At 38.9% G+C, this 23,328-nt stretch overlaps 1 protein-coding gene across 12 annotated transcripts in view; it reads right to left on the bottom strand.

Moving 5' to 3' along the window:
* RBMS3 (RNA binding motif single stranded interacting protein 3) overlaps positions 1-23,328 on the bottom strand; it is a 640,734-nt gene that overhangs the window by 310,977 nt on the left and 306,429 nt on the right. For all 12 annotated transcript variants that reach the window (XM_087824903.1, XM_016198811.2, XM_016198812.2 and 9 more), the window contains one exon: positions 13,411-13,502. In XM_087824903.1, the coding sequence (XP_087681029.1) occupies positions 13,411-13,502 (92 nt within the window). The remainder of the gene's footprint in view (positions 1-13,410; positions 13,503-23,328) is intronic.

Raw genomic sequence — 23,328 nt, forward strand, 5'->3', positions numbered from 1 at the left:
CTTGGCCATGGACATGGGTTCAAGCACAATTCATTTTCCTTATTTGTGCTCCTTACCTCTGATTATATGTCATCTTACATCTGATCAGAAAGAAAGCTCTGCACATCTGGATGTTGACATATACACAGCATATGTCAGAATCTGAATTACTATGAATTATCAGGCTTAGCAAAAACTCTCAAAGAGTTCCTTCTACAAACCTCACTCAGTCACCCCATTCATTCAACAAATATTGGCTCATCACGCACAAATGCCAGGCCTTTGAGCAGGTACAGGGACAACACCAGGCTCCCTGTCCTCCAGGGTCTGGAGAGGTGAGGGATGAGGTGCTGAGGATTTCCCACCGATAGGTATTGGTATGGCTTCCGTCTAATTACGTGTCAGCATATTGAGATACTTCCATGCCTCTTGGTAAACAGTGTCTGACCAGCCACCACACTCCATGCCTGCATATTCCCTGGTTACCCTGGTTCCTCTTCTAAGCCCCTAGAATCATCTTGCAATCCAGTTAAAACCTGGCATGGATAAGGGGCATCCAGGACTCCCTCTCCAGCTCTTTGGTCAGGGTCTGGGATTAATGGTCAGTGACAATGACACATCGGCAATTAAATATCATGACTATCATTCGTGCAGTACAGGCCAACCCTCCAGTCCAGTCTGCAGAGTGGCACCACATGACAAAGTGTCTGTTACCTGTCTGAGGAGAGCTACAGAACAGAAATGCAGAGTCAGCATTTAGAACCTTACAGCAATTTGACAGGCTGGTTATGTCTGTTAAAACTCATAACAATAGAGCTTGTATTTTATATGTCCCTGCTTTCTTTTATTTCATTTTTCTGATAATTCATTTTTATTATATTTTATAAAAGCACTGGTCCACAATAGATTGGAAATAAAAGCAAATGACGCCACAACACACAGTTTGAGAAGCAAGCACTCTGCTAGTACCAACACCTTGCAGGGAATGCTTATAAAGAATGTATATAAAACATATAAGGGATACCTAAACCAAGCATTGTATTAGTATAAAGGAAGCCTCCTGGCTGCCCTCTAACATTCTCCCTTACCCAAGCAAAGAGGGCCAGAGACACACGCACGCACAAAATACAACGTTAAGCACACTGAACGCCTACCCCGGTTCTGGGAACATCTGTACCCCCTGCCTGTCAACTGTTCTGGTTAAAGTACAAATTACACAGTGCTTTTTCCAAGCAGTGCTGGCGAGTGGATAAGCTGCTGTTCCAGCCCTGAGTATGCCCTTCTCTCAGCTGCTCTTTGCAGTTTGTAAGAATAAAAACCACTCGCAAAACCTAGATGCTAGAGGGGAGGGGGGCTGGGGGCTGGGGGCTGGTGAGCAAAGTGAAGGGACTAAGCAAAGAAGAAAGAGACACCACAGCTCAGAGACAACAGCTTGGTGATCGCCAGAGGGAAGGGGGCAGGGCAGGGAGGGTAAAGGGGGACACATGGTTAAGGAAGGAAAGGCCTCTAGGCCGTGAGCACACAATGCAATGTACAGATGAAGTGCTATAGAATTGTACACCTAAGCCATATAATTTTATTAACCAATGTCACCCCAATACATTCCATACAAAATTTTAAAAATCAACTGGATGAGTGATGCATACAAGTGAAAGCATACATTCTGTCATGCAAACAATAACAGAACCAAACAGCCCCGAGGGGATTAGCCTGGAAAGCTTTCTCAAAGTCATCACACAGCTTTGGCTTACGTGGCATGTAACTCAGAAACAAGGAGACTAAGAATGTAAGAAGCAATGAAGGGGTGCATCAGGCCTCACCCCTTAATGACCCATTAGCACTATTACTCTTACTTTTAAGTCATTCTTTTTCCAGATAATTCTCATTGATTTGCTTGGGAAGATTTAAAGTTGATTTTAACTGAGGGCACTCTGTCAAACATTAAAATACATTCACAAAAATTAAAACCACTTAAAAAATTTCAATCCGGGTGATCGTTTCATGGGTATATTCAAATCCTTAGCTGGTAGAGGCAAATGGCGAAATACTTAGAGATAAAATAATATGTTGGTTGGGATGTGTTCCAGTGGTGCAAGGAAACTGAGAAAGGGCTTGGATGAAGGAAGATTGACAGGGGATGGATGTTGAAGTTAGGGACATATTGAGGTTCCTTATACTATGTTATTTTACCATTTTTTTTCTGTTTCTGTGCATACTTTTTAAAAATTCTATAATACTTAAGTTATAGGTAAAAATACATAAAATAAGTAGATGTATATATTTTTCAACAAAGCTTATTTTTTCGATAAAACCAAAAAGAAATTAATATTACAAATGAATGATAAACTAAAATTTATAAGTAACACACTCAAAACTATTAATTAACTAATTTTTATAAATTTCAGTTTTTAATATGATGTGATTGGTAAATTCAGGCAAAGAACAATGTGTAAAACACAAGGGTAAAATATGAATATTCTGAAAGTCGAATAAAAGTGTAAAATGCTTAAATTTTCTTTCTACTTAAGGTATTTTAAAAAACTAAAAGTCCAGGAAACTAAAATTAGGTGATTCTTTTTGCCAGTTGTATAGCAAATAGAAGGGGGCTATAACAATTAAATTAAAATTAATTTTAAATTTAATGGTTTACCAGTGGCATCTTTTTACACAAAATACCTAAAATTTATAATAAATAGACAAGATAAATTTACAATATCTTCGAAATGTAGCCAATACAGCAATTCTGGAATCCCAAACAGGATGCTTGCCATTTTCCAATACATCTCAGCACACAGACTTTAATAGACTATGATGTTGAGTCAAGCTGTGAAAAGAATGTTCTTTTTTCTCTTTCAGATTATTTTATTGACTTATTTTGTAAGATTTGTCTATTGCTTGGATCGACTACTATAGAATAGCTGCGTTTTAAGTGGAATAACTGAGCCCTAAATTCATATAGTTGAGTTTTTTGCCCCCAATTTAAAGAAAAAAAAAAGATGGATAGAATGTTTTCTCTCCTGTATTTTTTCTTAAACATGGGCATCAGCAACATTTGTCTGCACGTGAATTCTAGAAGATGAAAGAATGAATAAACAAATAGGAAGAGAAAAGTCCAGAAAAACTCAGAAACAGATGTGTTTACTCTGGCTGTTGGTTTTTATCGCGTCCACTTATGCCTGGTTGTGATTTTAGATTGCATACAAAAAATACAGTCATATGCTCTGCTCATAATGTCAACTCCAGTTGTTTTAAGAAATTGCACACAGCAGCGTTGCATGGATGCTTTGTATTGGAGAGTCTGAGGCAAGATTCCTATCATATGAGCAAACTGCTTTCGAGTCCAGCTCTGATGCAAAATTCTATGTGTTACTGAAATCCTCTGGGATCTAGTAAGACTCATGTCGAGGTTCAAAAGGAGTTAAATACACTTAAAAACCCTTGAGAACAAAACCCTTTGGTGTGCAAATGACTCGGCCAGAACGTCTATCAGCTTGTAAGCCAAGTCCTGATCCAGAGGCATTTGCATACACTTTGATGTGAATCCCGTTCCAACAATATAGTCTTTAACCAGCAATTGCACGACCAGCTAACAGGAGTGTTGTAACTCCAGTGAGTTCCTGTTGAGCAAAAACTAGAAGTGAGGAAAGGCAGTCATCATTGATCTAATTGATCATTATGCAACCCAAAGGTATCAGACAAAGATTAGTCACAACCTAATAGTACTGATGCATGATTCGACCCAACTCCTATTTCCTAAGAAAGGTCAATTATTGTAAACTGTGTGTTTCATCACAACTAACATCTTAACTCCTAAGACACCCTCACACTGACAAGCAGCAAATAAGAAACCTACATTGTTTCATATCTTAACAAAACCAGAAAGAGGGGCAGACAACCAGACCTTCTAACACTCAAACTGCTACAGCAGACCAGCTCCTAACTTGTTATTTCAACATCTTTGGAAGTGCAATGAGCATGCTAGCAGCATTAGCATAAAAGACATAAATCATCGAAGCCTGCACACTGGACCTCATGCATTATGCCCATTAAAACTGGAATTAGGGAGAATATTAAGTATTATAGGATCTGAACTGCAAGACCAAGCATAATAGATATCCATGTTCTATTCTTACTGGTTCATCAACTTGTGCAGCAATGTTATACCAACTCCCATTTCTACTTTCCCGACATTCTTCTTGAATAGCCCTTGTTAGCTACATCCAATCTCAAGCCCAGTTCCTCTTCCACGCGTGTCTGCCATGAAGTGCAAAAATCGTTCCCCCACCCACACTGTATTCCAGAATCATCAGTGTTTAGAATAACAGAGCTTTTACAAATTCACTTCATTTAGAATTCTGGGAAACTCAAAGGAATTCCTATAACATTATGAGCATTATTCTGCAGATTGAAATATAGAAGAGTTTGGAGATGGGGACTTGCCTATTTAAACCACTGTACTTCCTTACACTGGCGCACTGACCTTTTCACTACCAGGTCAATGTTAATAACGTTTGAACATTTGTAGTATTTTCATATTTTTCTTCAGTTTAAGAATTTACATTCTGCCTAGGTGCTCTACTTAATCCATAACTTGTTTTTCTTGATTGCATTTTAAATAAAGAAGAGTCAATGAGTATAAACAATTTGCAAAAACATAAGCTGAATATAAATGTTATACTTAAAATATTTAGAGAAGGAATAGTACCATCATCTTCAATGCAAGTTCCAAAAAGCAGGTATGGTTCAGAGGTAGTGTATGCACGGAGGGAAAGGAAACAGAATCAAGTGATGTGAAAGGAAAAGGAAAGGAAGGTTTATTTTTGCTTTATTTTGGGAGAGTATGTCAGCAGAGCCAAAAATACCACAGGACTTCTGAAAGTACCTGAGTTTTCATTTATCACCATTTTCTACCCTTTTGCAAAAGACATGCTGGTAGACAAATGCCAGTCAAATTTCATCTCCTCTACTGGTCTACCCCTGAAGGAAAACTAATGATCACTAGCTACTCTGATGGATCTTAAAAGAAAAAGGAACTGAGACATTTCCTAAAAAATTCTAGCATTCATAGCAAATTATTGAGAAGATGCTTAATCATCTAGGATTTCAGAATTCGAATGGAAAGAAATTTTAGTAATCAAAAAGTTATTATCTGGGCCCATTTGCAGGGACTGCAGTATAATAAGTATTTTAATCAGTTGGTTTCTATTTTTCAGCCGACTTAATTGTTCAGCCTCTGCAAGACTGTTAACTTCTTGAAGCTGTGCAATAAAAATCTGAGAGCCCACAATGAGCAGAACCTGAAGGTAAGTATGAAGATGAACCAGGCATGAACTCTGGCCCCAAGGTGAATAGGTCATTCTCCAGGTTAGATCATATGACAGGTCACAAATAAGTCTAAGCAAATTTAAGAACATTGAAATCATGCCAAGTGTCTTTCCTGGTCACAATGTTATGAAACTAGAAATTAATAACAGAAGGAAAACAGGAAAATTCACAAGTATGTAAAAATTAAACAATATACTTCTGAACAACCAATGGGTCAAAGAAGAAATTAAAAGGGAAATGAAAAAATATTTGGAAACAAACGAAAATGGAAACACCACATACCGAAATTTATTGGAAGCAGCAAAAGCAGTTCTAAGAGAGAAGTTTGTGGCAATAAACACCTACATTAAGAAAAAAGAAAGAGCTTAAACAAACAACCTAAATTTACACTTCAGGGAAATAGAAAAATAAGAACAAAATAATCCCAGAGGTACTACAAGGAAAGAAATAACAAAGATCAGAGAATGTATAAATTAAATGAAGGCCAGGAAAACAGTAAGAGATCAATGAAACTAATAGCTAGTTTTTGAAAAGCTAAATTGACAAACATTTTGCTAGACTATGAAAAAAAGAGAGCAGTCTCAAATAAATGAAGTCATAAATGAAAGAGGGCATTTATGACCACTACAGAAATACGGAAGATCATGATACTACTATAAATTGTATGCCAATACATCGAATCCTGTATTCGATGGAAGAAATGGATAAATTGTGAAAAACATACAACCTACCAAGACCAAATCTTAAATAAATAGAAAATCCGAAAAGACCAATTACCAGTAAGAATATTGAATCAGTAATCAAAAACTCTCCAACACAGGAAAGCCCAGGGCCAGATGATTCCCTGGTGAGCTCTATCAAACATTTAAAGAAAAATTAACCCCAGTCCTTCGCAACTCTTCCAAAACTTTGAAGAGGAGGACACGCGCCTCAACTCATTTTACTAAGCCAGAATTACCCAATAACGAGCCCAATGAAGACACTGCAATAAAGGAAAGCTACAGACCAATGAGCCTGATGAATATAGATGCAAAAGTTCTCAATAAAATACTAGCAATAAAATTCAATAGTGCATTTACAGGATCATAGGCCAAAATTAAGTGGGATTTATACCTGCAGTGTAAGAATGGCTCAACGTCCAGAAGTCAATAAACACAATGTCACACTAATAGAACAAAAGACAAAAATCATGTACTCATCTGAACAGATGCAGAAAAAGCATTTGACAAAATGCAACATCCTGTTGTGATATAACCTCTCAACGAATGGAATATAGAAGGAACATGCCTCAAGATGTGGGCCATGTATGCCAGGCCCACAGGTCACATCAGACTTAATGGCATAAGGTTGAAAGTTTTTTCTCTAATATCAGGAACAAGAGAAGGGTGGGAACTCTTCATCACTCCTATTGAATATAAAACTATAAAACACCTATAAGTAAACGTAAAATAATAGCGCCTTGACATTGATCTTGGCAACAATTTTTTAATATGATACCAAAAGCCCAGTGGTAAATACAGAGCTAGAAGGTGGACAACATGCCTCAGTAATCAGCAGGTTTCTCCATACTAGAATGTTAAGCCATTAAGAATATGAATATAATATATAATTTTAAAATCCCAATTTATCCAATCATTTTCTTTAAAGTACAGTGCAAAATAAGATGAAGAAAGCAATCAGAGTTGGCTAGGAGTAGAGGCAGGGAAGCTTTTGTTCTTCCTCATTGTATTTTCATATGAAAGGATATGTGTGTAACACTCCTTTTCTTACTTGTGCACTTACTCAACACCCTCAAATTGGAGGAGTAACGATTTACCCAACTTGTGAGTTTGAGAGCAAGAACTCAGGTAGCATGGCTCCTCTGCTCCCTCCCTTTTCCTTGGGATCTATCTTCCAGCAGACAGCATATTCACTGTTTTTGTCTATGTCTCATTAAAAGAAAAACCCCTCATCACCTGCTGTGACTAGATGAATCCAATTCTGGCATTCAGTATCAAAAGATTCATTTTCCTCATAAACATAAGCCACATTTCCCTAATAATTTAATTGATAGTTTTCTGATTTCCATCTACTTCTTTTTCTTTTTTCAATGGGATTATAATCTACATGGGACAAAGTGGTGCTTATAATTAGGCCCCCTCCAAACTTCACAACAGTCATGACCAGAGGAAGGATCTGCTTCTTTGTACTTTAAGAACAAATTATTAAAGCCGTAAATGATGGCTGTTCATTACTAGATTTCTCCACAGTATATTAAGAAATGAGATATTGATTGAGATCAGCCTGTGGACACATTCCCATCAGAGAGGCAAGAGTTGGTATTTCTTTCAAATTAAAGGAAACTTGTATTCCACACATACCCCAGAGTAAAAAAGTATCTCGTCACCTGCTACAAACTCCAACATATGACGCAAATTAAGGGTAAATTTTTTTTGTTGAATTTTATTTTTGTCAAATGCTAAGAAAGCAGCAAACTATTAGAGTACCTACCCACCATTTGCTTAAGAGGATACAGTGGAGTCCTTGCAGAAGCACACATTGGTACCCACAAACAGGTTATGTAAATCATTTGGTAGAAGCTAATACAAATATTTAACTTCAGAAGATTCTACTTCAAAAATTTCAAATAATTAACAAATAGGATTAAGATCAACACTGACAATTTCAATATGGGCTTTGAATCCCTTCATTGTGCATTAGGATCAGAAAAATAAAGAGCTAGTTGACATAGCTAACAAAGCCAACTTTCACAAATATCTTACAGATATGTAAAAGACCAATCACTAGTAGTGCTTTAACTGACAACCTCAAAAAATCTCCATCATGAGGCAAATAATACTTGGTGTTTGATAGAGATGTTGTTCTGTTCAAAATATGCTCCACAGGACACGTGACGCAAACGTTCATTTTAGGAAATGAGATAGCAAGGTTTTCATTACCTGGCATCAGTCATCCAAGAGTAATGAACTGTGTTAAAAGCAACATTGAAATGCCATTCTTTGGAATTACAGTTATTTAATGTGCCTTCCATAACAGCGGTATAGGGTATCTTGTCATATCTTTACATCCAGCAGTACAAAAGAACAGCATCATTTGCAGTTAAATATTGAAAGAAAATATTTACTGACTCAATTAGGATTTGGTTCATAAGAAAAGTATATTCAGAGAAATGCACCATTAGCATGATTTGAAACCAGAAAACGCCCACAAAAGTAAAGGGAGAAGCGATAGTGGTATTCTTTCTATTATTAAGAAGAAAGTATAGATATAATAAACCTAAACATGTTAGCTCACTAAAAAGCCTGCTCTATTTTGAATTACTACAGACAACTTTCAGAACAATCTCTTAAATATATTATAGTTTGCTCTCATAATTTCTTTTTTATTTCGGTTTCAATGTCATCTCATCAGAGAGACTCCTTGACCACTCTATCTAAAATGCATGCCAGCCCAACCTTCAATCACCATCCTCATCTTTACATAGTTAGTATCTCCATCCTGTTTTTATTGTCTATGAACCACTTCTTACCACCTAACATATCAACTTGTTTGTTTTCTGCCTTCTACTAGTAGAATGTGATCATAAAACTTTATTTGGTTCAATGTTATATCTTTAGCATGTAGAATAGTCTTGATACACAGTAGGCTTTCAACATGTGTTAAGACACTAGGAGGATGGAAAAAAATCCTACTAAGTTCTAGGCTCTTATCTACCTGTGAAATATTTGGGGATATAGACAAATAATAATATATAGGCTTCTCTGATCTTTTGATATTGTTGGAATATCAAAGAATTCCAAGACGCCTGGACATTGTCCTAGGGATATCAGAATCCCCAGATAGCACTTGTCCATCATTACATAACATACTGATTGAGTTTCCCACCTGATCTTAGGAAGCAACACCTTTCCTATCACCCACTGAGGTTGCCCTTGCACAATGCCTCTCTCCTACCTGAGCGCCTTTGAGAAGCTTCCCTGTTTGGCTGGTTTACTAGTAGGCACAACCCCACTGCAGTAACCCATGGGCACCAATAGCCTGCTTACTTGCATATACCCCTCCCCTCCCCTCCCCTCCCCTCCCCTCCCCTCCCCTCCCCTCCCCTCCCCTCCCCTCCCCTCCCCTCCTTCTTTTCTTTTCTTTCTTTCTTTCTTTCTTTCTTTCTTTCTTTCTTTCTTTCTTTCTTTCTTTCTTTCTTTCTTTCTTTCTTTCTTTCTTTCTTTTTCTTTCTTCTTTCTTTCTTTCTCTTTCTTTCTTTTCTCTTTCTTTCTTTCTTTCTTTCTTTCTTTCTTTCTTTCTTTCTTTCTTTCTTTCTTTCTTTCTCTCTTTCTTATTTTTATTGAATTTATTGGGGTGATATCAGTTAATAAAATTACATAGGTTTTAAGTCCTGACTAAAATGGGGATGTAATAGCTAGAGCTTTAAAAACAATATAGAATATGTATGGATGAAAGCCACTCATATAGAATGGCAGAGCAGCCTTGATTTTTGATGTTACGCTAAAGCACTTGCCTAACACTGCTTATCTATGGCTGTCTTATTAATAAGTGAAATAAATAACTACAAGGTTAAGCTATTGTTAGCTGGATTTCTCAGATCCCTTCTTTTTAAGCGTACAGAGACACGTTCTTTAGCCAATGACTTTCTTCTAAATAACTTAGGGTTGGCAAGAATAATAACAACCAATATTCTCAATCCAGAGCTGTAGCAATCCAAGGAGATAAGTTAAATATTAAAAGTTCAGAATAAGGAAGACGCTTAATTCAATCTCTAACACCCAGTAAAGTGTCTGACACTTAGCAGGCAATAAAAATGTTTATTGATTGATACTACTTATTATATTTTTCAAGAAACTGTTTTGTAATAACACAACACTTAAAGCACATATTATGGAATGTGCAGCAACAAATGTGAATGTAATGCAAAACAACATTTACGAAAAACTAACATTTATTGAGTTTTGGTATAATCTAAGCACTATGCTAAATTCTTTGTGTATTTTTAAAAGTTAATTCTCACAGCAGCCCTGTAACTTAGGTATTGTTATTATTATTAGATGCTTTCAGAGATATTTAAATAACTCAATCAAGGTCATATACCCAGGTGGTATCTGAGCCAGTATTTAAGGCCAAAGTTTCTCTCCCTCCAAACCTATGCTCTTAACCACTATGTATTACTAAAATATACTAAACCTGCTCTCTTAAAAGAAACATATCCTTTGATCCCTGAAAACCCTTTTTGGCAGAACAGCAAGTATACAGAAAATGTTAGTCCGTGTTAATGGTTATACACTATTAACATTAATAATCAATTACCTCTTAGTGGATGATTTATTTTTTAATTCCTATTTGTTGACAAAATGGTTGAATTTTTCATATGCACACTTGGACTATGTTAGCTAAATAAAGTGATTCACTTGGAAGGTTTCATGTTCACTCCAGGTTGCTATTGCTAACCTAGATTATTTGCAGCATTTTTGCTTTAAAACCCTGGTGGTGTTAAAATGTAGCATCACAACCTGCATAGTAGGATATTGATAAGAACAAGGATGCAGGAGGCAATTCACTGGACACTTAAATGGCAAAAAAATATAGTGCAGTTTCACACACCCTGCAGACAGCAGGTTTATATGATAATAAATAATAGCTATCACCAGGACAAAGGGAAAAGCGCCATGAAATCCAATAGTTCAGTGAGAAATCTGCTAATAAAGGTGGGCAAGCTTGTTCCATTTCATTGTCAAAGGGAGGCTATTTATTTGCTTCTGGGTAGTTAAATTACAAAGTCATTTGCTGCTGAAAGTTTTCCAGTAGGCAGATGTGGATCTAAAGCTCTGGGCTTTCAATTCAAAGTTTGTGAGAAAAAAGGGAATCAGAATTTATTCCACAGACAGCATAATTGGTAAAGTAGAAATCTTTCAGCAACTTTAGAAGTAAAATATAAAATAAAAAATAAAATAAAATAAAATAAAATAATAAAATAAAAGTACCTTTAAACATTCTGGTTGGAATCTCCATACTGGGTACATTGGGCATGAGCTAAGTACCAAAATGCTAGCGATCATAAATCATTTTCTTAGAGGCTCCTTAAAATATTTTCCCTTCGATAATTTCCTGTTTAGCTGAGATGTCAGTGACTGGGGACGTGTCTGTCTGTGTGTGTAGGAGAGAGAGTGAGAGAGACAGAATCCTTTTTGTGGAAGAATGCTGAGAAACAGAGGGAAAATATTCATAATGGTTCCTTAGTAGTTATAAAATTAATGGCAACTTTCTATTTCTGTTGATCCACTAAGTACTATATATGTATTCTCAGAACATTTGAAACAGTGGAGATTATGCACACTGTATTCATTATTTCTAAATTATCACAGACTAGTAATTTCCAAAATTTGGTAGTTTATTAATAAAATGGATCAGAGGTATTCCAATAACAATTTTATAAGCATCTGTGTAATCATTTTCTTGTCAATTGGTGTTGCCTTTAAGTCCAAATTCAAGTTTTATGTTTTGCATATACCTAACGCCTATAGTTTATCACTTGTCTCCTAGGTATAAGTCACTGCTTAAGTTGCCAAGTAACTTAATTCTTTGCCAAGTAAGCTTTAAACCAATACATGTATGTAATTTTCTTATTAATTACAAATATTAACTTCATCAATCTTAGCTCGTGACCAAATTCAAAGCTCCCAGGCATAATCCAGATGAGGAATACATTACACAGCTGAAAGAACTCAAACTCTAATTTACACTGCCTTGAAAACAATTAATGAGTCATAAAGGGCAATGAGTCTATCAAAGTAATCTATGTGGGAAGTGACCCACAACAAAAGGTTAACAGATATTGATGGTATCAGCTTGCTAGAAGACAACCGAAGATGAGGAAAACCAAACATCCCACCTCTAGTTATCTGAGATTAAAAATGGAAAATGTTATCAGTGAATGTTAGCAATCATAACTAAATTCCAATGACTGAAAATCTGATGACTTTGTCATTATGTCACTCAGCTGTTATGGCAATAACTAAGGGTAAGTGTATAGACGAATATGACATGACGACATGCATTTCTAGATCTGTTGGCTCTTCTACCTAACTTCTGAGAATTAGAGATAAACAAACTCAAATAATAATAGTAAGAAAAAAATTAAAAACTTAAGTTGCATGTGAAACAAATACAAAATGACTATTATTTTAAAGCAGATATGTACATATCATCCTTATGTTATAAATGTTCTTAAACTTTTTATTGGAAATAGTTATAGATTTAGAGAAATTTGCAAAGAACATTATAGAGAGATCCCATGTACCCTTCATTCAGTTTCTCCCAAGATTACATATTATGTAATTATAGTACAATATCAAAACCAAGGAATTGATATTGGTATAATCTGTGTGTATAGTTTTATGTCATCTTATCACACCTGTAGATTCTTATTACCACCACTGTAATCAGGATACAAAACTATTATAAACACTTTCATTTATTTTCTTGAATATAAAAATGCATTATAATTTCAGATAGGAAGTTCCAGACTCTTTGTTCTACATACCAATAAATGAGTGATGAAAATTATTAGTATCTAGGAAATTATTATCTAGGTAAACTCTGTTTATAAAGGCCAAAGTGCAATTCTAGCCAAACAGACAATAAACGCTCTGGTTAACCTTATTTCCCTGCACAGATAAGACAACCTCTACATTCAGCAACCAAGCTCTCCCCAACATGAGAGCAAGCAATTGTTTAGCACTGTTCATCAAAGCCAACCAGCTGAGAACTGGACTACTCCAATACTATTTCCTGCCGAAAGTCCTAGACACACACACACACACACACACACACCCCTTTTCCGGCCAAAACAGAGCACTTCACAGGTGCCCTTAAATCATTAGTGAGGTTACCATAACAAAAGAGCACATAAGTAAAATATACACAAAGAAACAAACCAGCCAGATTCTTCTAAGCCAAACTTATTGTGGGGTTTCTTATTTTCCCTAACATGTAAATATAATCCATATGGTTGCAAACTGCAATTCTGATTCAGCTCACAGCATTGGAGAAATATATGATCACCGAAAAAACAAAAACAATCTAAAACACCAGTCTTACCTTGGCCATCTGCGCCTGCACGCCATTTGCCTTGAGAGATGCTACCGCTTTCTGTGCAGCTGCGGGACTGTCAAAATCCACAAAACCGTAACCTGGGAAGACACAAAGCCTCTTGTTAGCACTTACAAGTAGCTGCATCTGACCACACAGAAGGAATGATTGTTCAAGGTCACACTTGCATTCGTGACCCTGGTTGAACATAAAGGCTCTCAATCTATAGTCCTTAGCATGTCTGGAAAATTACAATATCATCGAAAATAAAAGAGTTATATCTTACATTCTAGAGACTGCTTTGGAGGGTGTGTGTGCAGTTGGCAACCTGATTTAGACTAAATTGGTGAGTAAGGTGATAATACATTCTTTAACCCTGTTCTCCTTTCCTCAATGGATTTGCTGCAAGAATGAGGGCCACAACATACTGAAAAATATTTTCTTTTAAAATTTCTCTCTAAAGCTAATTTTCAAAACCTCAAAAAAAGTTGATGTTAATAAAAGCCATACTAGAACTTGCCTAAAGAGATCACCAGCAGCCTCAAGAGTACCTGGCTCACAGTAGGCATTCAATCAATAGAAGTTGACTATGTGAGTTAATAAAGGTTATTAATGAGAGTTAGGGTTTGAACCTAGCTCCAGTTGATTCCAAAGCCCCTGTTAATTCATTACAGGACCTTATCTCTTTCAATCACATCTTAAATAAATTATTTTGATTTTAAAGTGATCTGTGATAAAGAATAATGACATAAATATTCAAACTTCTTCTAAAAATAAAGAACACATTTTAAAATAAGTAAACACACCCATGCCACTTGTAACTGGAGTACAATCTGAAAACGACAAGAGTTGCCTTTACTTTTTACTGATTGTGTGCCTGTGTGCGCATGTGTGTGTCTGCGTGTGTGTATGTACAGAGAGACAGAGTGAGGCCAAAGAAATAGCTAGTAAAACAGACTAAATGCAAAAGGGATTTTGCATGCCCATAAAATAGCTGATATGAGTCCAGGACTTAGCCTAACAGTAATATAAGCTGCCAAGAATATTTAAAAATAAAAATATTCAGGATTGAGCAAGCGGGCAGCTTTTGTTGGCACATCTAAAAAGCTCACCGTATGTAACCTACGCCTCTTCTCATCTATGAGGCAGGGATTGGCTCTGCACTCTTTTACTTGTCTCATTTAGAAGTTTTGAGGTGAGCTGCAAAGGCAAACCTACTAACCATGCACTGGGACCCCCCTCCAAATAAGTAAAGAAATGTGCAAGAGAATTCAATTACCAAATTGTTTCTTTTAATTAACTTTTTGATTTTCTCCCCTCGAATGCCTTCTTCTTTTCTCCTCCCAGCATGTTATCCTAAAATGAACTTGTTACCCAGCAGTCTCCCATAAAATGCTCTTGAAAAGCTGGGCAGGGTAGCTGTGAAGTTGGTGTTTCTAATCCAAAAGAAAGGCTCTCTGGAAGCACGAGCAATTCTCTTCCCACGAAATTCAAACTATGTGAGTAACATGAGTAGTACCACCCACTAAGCTGAGTGAGGCCGGCGAAAAAAGGCAGGAGCGAAAGGGGAAAGGGAACAGGGTAAGCCAGGCCTTAGAGCTGGGGGGCGGGAAATTCAACTGAAATATGGATGTTTTCTCCCAGGTGCCAGAATCCGTGCTGGGTGGTTGACACCTGGTGAAACTCTAATAGCTTCAGGTACTATTGTCCTCGTGTCCCTTCATGTGTATACATGAAGAAACTGAGGCTCTGGGGAGGGGACACAAATCACAAGCTGCCTAACCGGCAGGGCCGGATTTGAAGCCAAGTCTGCCTAGCCCCTTCTCGACTATACTATACAATGAACCGCTCCATACTCTCACTTTGCAAATCATTTCTACTGGCCCCTGAGGTCCGCCAATGAGAGAATGCAGTTCTTGAACATCCTTGGATTCTGAAGTCAGGGCACGACATGAAACAATTCCATGAAAGAATTCAGCCCAGCTGGTTCAGTCAGTGCATTTGGTAATGGAGCGGCTGAGCTCCCAGCGGAACTGGCTGCGTCAGGCACTCCCTTCCACCTCCCGCTGTAGCCAGCCTTGCTCATCCATGCCCAAGCTCATTCTTTCATCCAGTAACGAAGCTCCACGTCAGGCACCTGGCCAGGCACAGGGTATAAATTTATACAGGGTATAAATAGTGAACACTCTAGCTCCAGCGCCCATCCTTATACAGCATAGAGTTGAGTTGGCGGATGGACATAAAACAAATAACCATATAACTGAGTCTATAATGACAAAATGGCATGTCTCCTTTGAAAGAAAATGACAGCATAGAATCTCACTTTTGTTTATTATTGAAAGTCGTAAGAAGCAGTTGCATGAAATGATCAACATTTCTTAAACGGTCACTCCAACTGGCTTCTGCTAAAGATTGAATGGCTGTGGAGAAAGTGGGCAGAAAGAATGGAATCAGCAAGGTAACACAGAGGCAAGTGGCAGCTGGCAATGAAGTGAATGAAATGAGATGGATGATTTGAATTATACTTTTAATTAATAGGGTTGGTAATGGATCGACTTGGTTGGAAGTAAGGGAGCTATAGAGGACATGGGTTATGACTGTTCTTTCTTGGCATAAGCCACTGGGTGGGTAGAGATGTGATTTACTGAAATGGGGTGATTAGTGGGGGATCCAACAGAGGAGAGGGAAAATTAAAGTATCAAACTGAGACAGGAAGAGTCAGAAACACCTGAGAGACACGTCAAGTAGCAGTTGGCGTTTTTAGTCCGTTGAATAAAACAGGGAGTAGGATTAGATATGTCAATTAGGAGGTCCACACCATAAGTATGTTATTTACAGAGATGGAAATTGACACACACACACAAAAGAGCCTACTGTAAGTAGAAACAAAGGACCCTGGTTTAGAGTTTGAACAATTTCAGCATTTAGGGGTCAGATAAGAAAATGAGATGGCAAAGGAGGAGGAAGGAGAATCAGAGGAAGAAGGAAGAAAAGAGGGGATAGGAGTCTGAAAGTCACGGTAAGAAAGTGTCCAAGGAGAGAGGTCCACTCTGCCCAGTGCCAGAGAGCATGAGGAAGGTGCTCAGTGGGTTTAGGAACATGGATGTCATTATCGTGATTGGCTTTAGGGAAGTGGTGGGGACGGAAGACTGCCTGAGTAGAAGGGTGAGAGCTGAGGCAGAGAGAATGTTCACCAGCCTCTTTGCCATGATCTTGGATGGGATGGAGAATTAATAAACAGCTTTAGCTAGATGGAAATATGAGGTCAATGAGCTGTTTGTTTAAAGATAGGAGATACTATGGTTTACAACCACAGCTGCACACTAGAATCATATTGGGCGCTACCAAAAATGCCAATGCGCAGGACTCACTCCCAAGAAAATCAAATCAATATTTTGGGGAATGTGGCCCAGATGTTTACAAACACATACACGTGTTTGTGTGTATATGCCCGCGTATATCTATTCCCTGCTGATTTCAATGTGAAGCCCGGGGTAGAGAACTATTGAATATTCAAGTTATTCAACAAACATTTATTTGTTGCACCTGTTAAGAGACTGTTCTTGGTAATTTTGAATATCTATACAAAAGATGAAGCAGAAAGCTAAAGATTAAAACTAGAGGAGGGCAAGAGGATCATTTATATAACAATAAACAATATTCCTGAGAGGGTGGAGGGGTGAGGGGATCTGGAACTTATATAAAACACCATCCTTTGCTAAAAGGACTCTTCCTCCCCTCATGTAACTGGAAGAAAAAAGAGACTCTTGGTTACCAGCTGCTATTTCTTTTTAAAATATATATATATCTTTATTGATTTCAGAGAGAGAAAGGAAGAGGGAGAGAGAGAAACATCAATAATGAGAGAGTCATTGATCGGCTGCCTCCTGCACACCCCCTACTGGGATCGAGCCCGTGCCCTGACGGGGGATCGAACCTCGATCTCCTGTATCCTAGGCCAACGCTCAAAGCTGAGCCACGCTGGCCGGGTGCCAGGTGCTATTTCTTTTGCATAGTCCCAGTTCCTGGGACTGTACCTCACCACACAGCCTATGCTTGATCCGTACTTGTTGGAATTAATTGAACACATGTCTAAAAGACGCTTAAGTACTCATGGCCCTACTGTGGAAATGAACTGTTAAAAATGTCTGTTGATACTTTTGACTATAAAGAACACTATAAATGCCAAGTAGTCACAGTTCCAGTTCAGCCCAGCAGCCGCCCAGAAAAGTAGCCCCAGATTTCAGGCCTCTTGGCCTCTAGTCTAGTGCAGCTTCTTTTCTCTGAATCCCTCCCTCGCTCTCCACCCATCAAATGTTACACAGGATATTACAACATCAAGATGCTCACATCCAGGGCTGAATTCCAACCCAAACAGAGGAAATCTCCGGGAGGCTGAGACACCCTCGGCTTTCTCTGAATTGAGGAGGGGATGGGAGGGCTTGGAGAAGAGTGCATTTCTAAGGGCTAGTGTGCCACAAGGGCAGGGAATGTCCCCTTCCTGCAAAATATATCCCCTACGGAAGGCTCCACACCAGCAAGGGAGCTAAGACTGGGTGAGACAAAGTCACAAAGAGTAAGCCACCAGACGGGAGGCTGGGGGGCTGGGTGAAAAGGTGAAGGGATTAAGCAAATAAAAGAGCCCACACAACTCATGGACACAGGGAACAGCATGGAGATAGCCAGAGGGAAAGGGGGGAGCAGAAGAGGGTAAAGGGGGGATAGATGGGGATGGAAGGAGACTTGACTTGGGGTGGTGAGCACACGATGCAATATACAGATGATGTGTTATAGAATTGTACACCTGAGACCTATATAATTTTATTAACCAATGTCAGCCCAATAAATTCAATTAAAAATAAATAAATAGGAAAAAAAGAAAATACATATATAAAACTGGCAAAGTGAATTTGGGAATTGGAAGCATGGACATTACAAGAAGGATTTCGGACCAACCAAGCAGATTTTCTTTCTTATTCACATTACTTTCCATGAAAAATATATTTCACCACAACTTAAAAAAAAAAAAAAAAAAAAGCCACGAGAACTGAAATATTTCACTGCCTCCTATGTTCTTCATACACACTCTAATTAGAATGAAATTTCTCAGGTAGAAGTGTCCCAAGCAAGCCCGAGGAACACCCGACTCTAGAACCAAAGGCCGCATTCCTGAGTTTGCTGAGAGCATCTAGCACGTCACGAGCAGAAGCCAGCCAAGTGAAACAGGGAGCTGCCCCTGCGGCATCGCGACGCACTCACCGAGGAAAACACAACAACTTCAATTTGGTTTCAATTTGCTTTCCTTAATGACAAATAATCAGGCCTGGGAACAGGAACCTCTGCAGCTACATCTGGTGAGGGCCAGGGTGGGAGATTAGTTCAGCTCCAGCTAATAATGCTTTACGGTGACTGCTAAAGCCCCCGACCAAACACCCGTGACCGGTAACCAGAGCAAGGCCCGGCCCAAGTGGCTGGAAGCCCACCGGTCTCACCCCTCAATTACAGAATTAAGCTTGGCAGCGGGTTCAGACGAATGAAAACTGTATGTCACTGTTTTCTGCACACACCCTGTGTTTCCCCTCCCCGCGGGGGGAGAAGCCGGCGGCCCTGCGCTCAGCGGGAAGCAGGGCAGCGAGAAAGAACCAGAGCCACGCTAATTAGGTCATTGGCCCAACGCACGCCCGCAACCCATGGGCACAGAGGATCGATGCTTTCCTGAAATGCTTTAAACTGCGTGCCTTAATGTAAAGTTCGGCTGTTTTTATTGCACTACAAGCCTGATGACGTTATAGAAAAAAGAAGAAAAAAAAAATCTACATAAAGATTGTAACAGAATTTTACAAGCAACGGTATTGCCCAGGGACTTCTGCTTTGGTTGTCCTGAGGGCATCTGCGGGCAGCTTGTTCTCTGTGACCTTTGCCATTCCGCTGGACCACTGTGTGACAACCCAGCTGAATTGTTAAACGTTTTATGTTTTAGACTTCAGCGCTGCTGCTGGCTCCTGGTGTTCTCTGTCTGAACGGCTTATTTATTTAGCAGCCTTGGGCTTGTTCTCTATGTGGGGGGAAGCGGTAAACCAGAACTCCTGCTTCAGAGGGCGGTGGCGCCCAGGCGGCCAGGGAGGCCTGCCCTCCCAGGGCAGCTGCACATTAAACGTCACGACATTTGCACGGCTCTTCCTCTTCAGAATGACTGTCCTAAAAGCCCGCTGGAAGGAGAGGGCTCCATGTGACACCCAGTTCTTTCAAAGACAATCCAGCTGTGTGTCGAGAGAGATTTTTAAACAGAACAAGCGAACGCTTTGTCTAGAAAGGATACGTTCAGCTGAGGTTCTACTCATTTAGCAGTGGGGGATGTTTGAGAACTGCGCTTCCATAAATCCCTCCGTTTCTGTTTAAGCTGCACAATGTTCCGTGGCTGTTGTCTGGGCTCAGAGCAGGACAACTGGGTTGAGAGGTTAAGGTTGCCTGCAGGAAGGGACGAGTGGTTTGCACGCTTCGCAGAAGTGATGGAGTCTAGGCCGCCTCCATGTCTTTGTTTCTGCTGGGTTTCTCTTGCATCCCTAAACTGCTGAGTTATTGCTGAATGTCGTCTCTTCTTATCGGATTTCCTAGTTCTGGGCATGATGCAATCCGAGGAGGTAGTTGAAAGACAGCATTGATACATTCTTTGCTACTTTTATACTTACAAAACCAAACTACGAAGAAAACCCAGTCATAAATTTAGGATCTTCTTCTGCATCCATTTCCTGTGGGTGAGCCTTATGATGAAGCCAGGGGACAACGGAGGAAACAATAAAATGCAAAAGCCAGAGACAAGAGGGTTTATTTTGAGAGGGGAAAAAAATCTGAACCATTAAAATATGAAATCACCTGGACTTTGAAACGTCTTAGAAAATAAGGTGCTCATACAGCGCTGGACCTGTAAACGCTTAACAAATAGATGCCAATAAGGTAACCGCGTCCATTACATAGTATCCACTCTATCGCTTCCCTGTGTTCCCCGAAGGGTTGAGCTTAATTACTAAACATTCTGATATTCTAGAGCCGGAAACACTAAAATGAAGCATCCAGTTTTGGGATAGGATTCACCTCTTATGAGGGACACTTTTGAACCTCAATGTGACATTCCCATTATTAGTATTATTTAATTTGCTAAATATTTACTACGTGCAAAGAAGATAGCATGCTAGACACTGCAAGAAAAATAAAGATACTCTAATATGGCTCTTCCTGTCAGTCCGTTTATGGTCTAGTAAGTAGGGTAGATAAAGAAATTTAAGTACAGAGTAGCATCCTGTTACATGTAAGTCAGGTGAGTATATGCAAAATGGCATATTTTCATTCAGTTTAGTGTGCATGGTGTTGTGTGTACAGTTTTGCTCATCAGGGCTGAATACCTGAGTCGTGTCCCCTTTCACTGAATGACATGATGGTAAATTATCCACATTCCAAATTTATTCTTCTGTCTTTCTGTTTGTCAGTGTCTGTGCACAGTAGAAATGAATCAAGTTAAATACAAGGTATAGGGAGGAATCAGTACCACACAAAAGGTAAAAAAAAAAAAAGTACTAGAATTCTAAAATGGCAAATGTTTTTTCCAGGTGGATGCAAACTCAGGACATTTTGTATGCAAATGACAAAAGTAAAGATGAGAAAAAAAGAAATTAGGTCCTAAATGGCATTTCCTGGCAGAATAAAATAATTACAAAGACAGACAAATTTAGGGAGCAAGATGCTTCGTTATGCCAGACAATGGGACAGTTTCTCATTCTATTTACACTGAACAAAAGGTCTTATTAAACCAAACACAAATTCAAATCCCAAAACTCACTTCCCTGCTCACCCTGTTCAACTGATTTTTAAATCAGATAACTTGCTGCTTCATACTGAATAATGTCAAAATTAGGATCAGGATCATTACTTATGAGCTTAGAGAGATCACTGTGCTGTATTGAGATTAAAGAAACTCACTGATGTGCCACGGTCTTCTCCTAGATCAACCATTATTTTACTATAATATTGCAGAGATCAAGGGGGCAGTCTGCTTGGCTGTAAATGGGCAGATTAACCTCTGTGAATCATCTTTTAAAGCTTTCCTCTGCTAACAGGCTGTGTTCAAACATACAAATGAAAAATATGTCTTGTGTGAATCATTGGCCTATGTGTCCCTGTCATCAGAAAGAGCTGGAGGTACAAGTATGCAATGCAGTATGGCTGCAGAAGCAAGCCAGGCTATTGATGAGACAATTCCACTGAGTTTGTAATTAAGATGGAAGCAAGCTGTAACTGCATGCTCTATATGTCTACAATCCCAGTGCACAGTAGGGTGGGCAAAAGGAACTACGATTTCATTCCTGAGGGTCATCCTTCCCGCCCGCCTTGCTCGTGTTTAACAGACAGGTAGAGCTGTAGACCATTCCTCCGTCGGAAGAGAGGGAAATGATGGTCTCCATCCATGCGTGAGGATCAATAGAAGCACAATCCCCCTCTCCCTGCCCCCAGGTGTGTAATTCACATTCACGCTCAATGGCTCTAGCCAGTGGCCTGGGACGCATGTCTGTAGTCTTACACATCCTTCTAGAGCGGAGGCAGCCCCTCCTCACCACCATTCCCCTTTACAGGATGGACATTAGAGCGCAAACGGGCAACCACGCAGAGGGATGCACTGATAGCGTAGCTCAGGGCCAAAGGGAGGAGAGGGTGAATCTTGCACACAGGCCAACCTTCTCAGAAGCATGCGCTACCTGTGAGCCCCCGCCTTTGTTACGCTCTAGACTTCCCTGCTATCAATTTGGCACTACATTTCTGTACAAAGCCCTGTGTCCCTTTGAGCACCATTATTTTCCTGAGAAAGGGCTCCATCCATAATTTCCGCTTTCCAAACCTTGACAAAACTCACTCTTGAACCCTCAGGAAGCTCCTGTTTAAGTCAAGTCCTGCATTTCCTAGTGTACACCCATTTTACTGGGTACGGTCCTCACCCTGTGTTTATCGGCCTCATTCCAAATATTTTAAATAAATGTCAACACAAGTACTGTCTCAATCACTATGAGAAATGGCAGCTTTTACATGCTCTTGGATCCCAAATTACTTCCTTCCATCCCAGCTGGAATACCAAGCACAAGCCTAGTTTGGTATCAGAGTTTAAAAAATAAACTTAAGTGTACAAATGGGTAACTGAAAGTAACACACATGTGATTAAAAAAAAATCAAGCCAAATAAAACAGTATTCAGCGAAATATAAGTCCCTTTCCACCTAGACCTTAGCGCTCTGGTCCACCTTCTTAAGAAACCATGCTATGATTCCTTCCGATGCTCTAATACGAAGAGGCAGCTAGAACTAATTCTTTAGCTCTTACGACTGTGTTTATTGGAAGCACTTAGGGAGGTACAGAGTAATACAAATAATTCCTGCTATCAAAAATTCTGAAGTGAGAAACAGTCACAGTTAAGATTTTCATGAATGGCTCCCCAATTGTCCATTTTCCCCTAAAAATAAAGAGAAGTGGTTTTTCATTCTAATTTTAAAAGTTATACAAATTTATTGAAGAAATTTCAGTCGACATGGAGAGAAATTAGTCACAATGCCACCGACCAAAGATAAACTATTAATTTAATTTACTTCTTTATTTTAACCAAATGGTATCAGGTTATGCACAGTTTTCTCTTCATGACATCTGTGACTACCTTCCCTGGTCAATAAATATGGATCTCTAGAATCCCATTAATTCATTATTTCCAGCATCCCAGTTGCCCAAATCTTTCTTAAAGATTCCTAACCTGCAAAACTGATTTTATTCCAACTTTTTGAAAGATTTAAAAATTAATAAAATGGAAATAAACAATACTTTTAAAGCCTCCTAGACTGTAAAGAGTGATTTTCTTAAGTTTTTTGTTTCTTTTAAAGATGTTTTAAAGGTAGAT

This window comes from Miniopterus natalensis, chromosome 15 (genome assembly GCF_054644295.1).
Source record: "Miniopterus natalensis isolate mMinNat1 chromosome 15, mMinNat1.hap1, whole genome shotgun sequence".
Classification (NCBI taxonomy): domain Eukaryota; kingdom Metazoa; phylum Chordata; class Mammalia; order Chiroptera; family Miniopteridae; genus Miniopterus; species Miniopterus natalensis.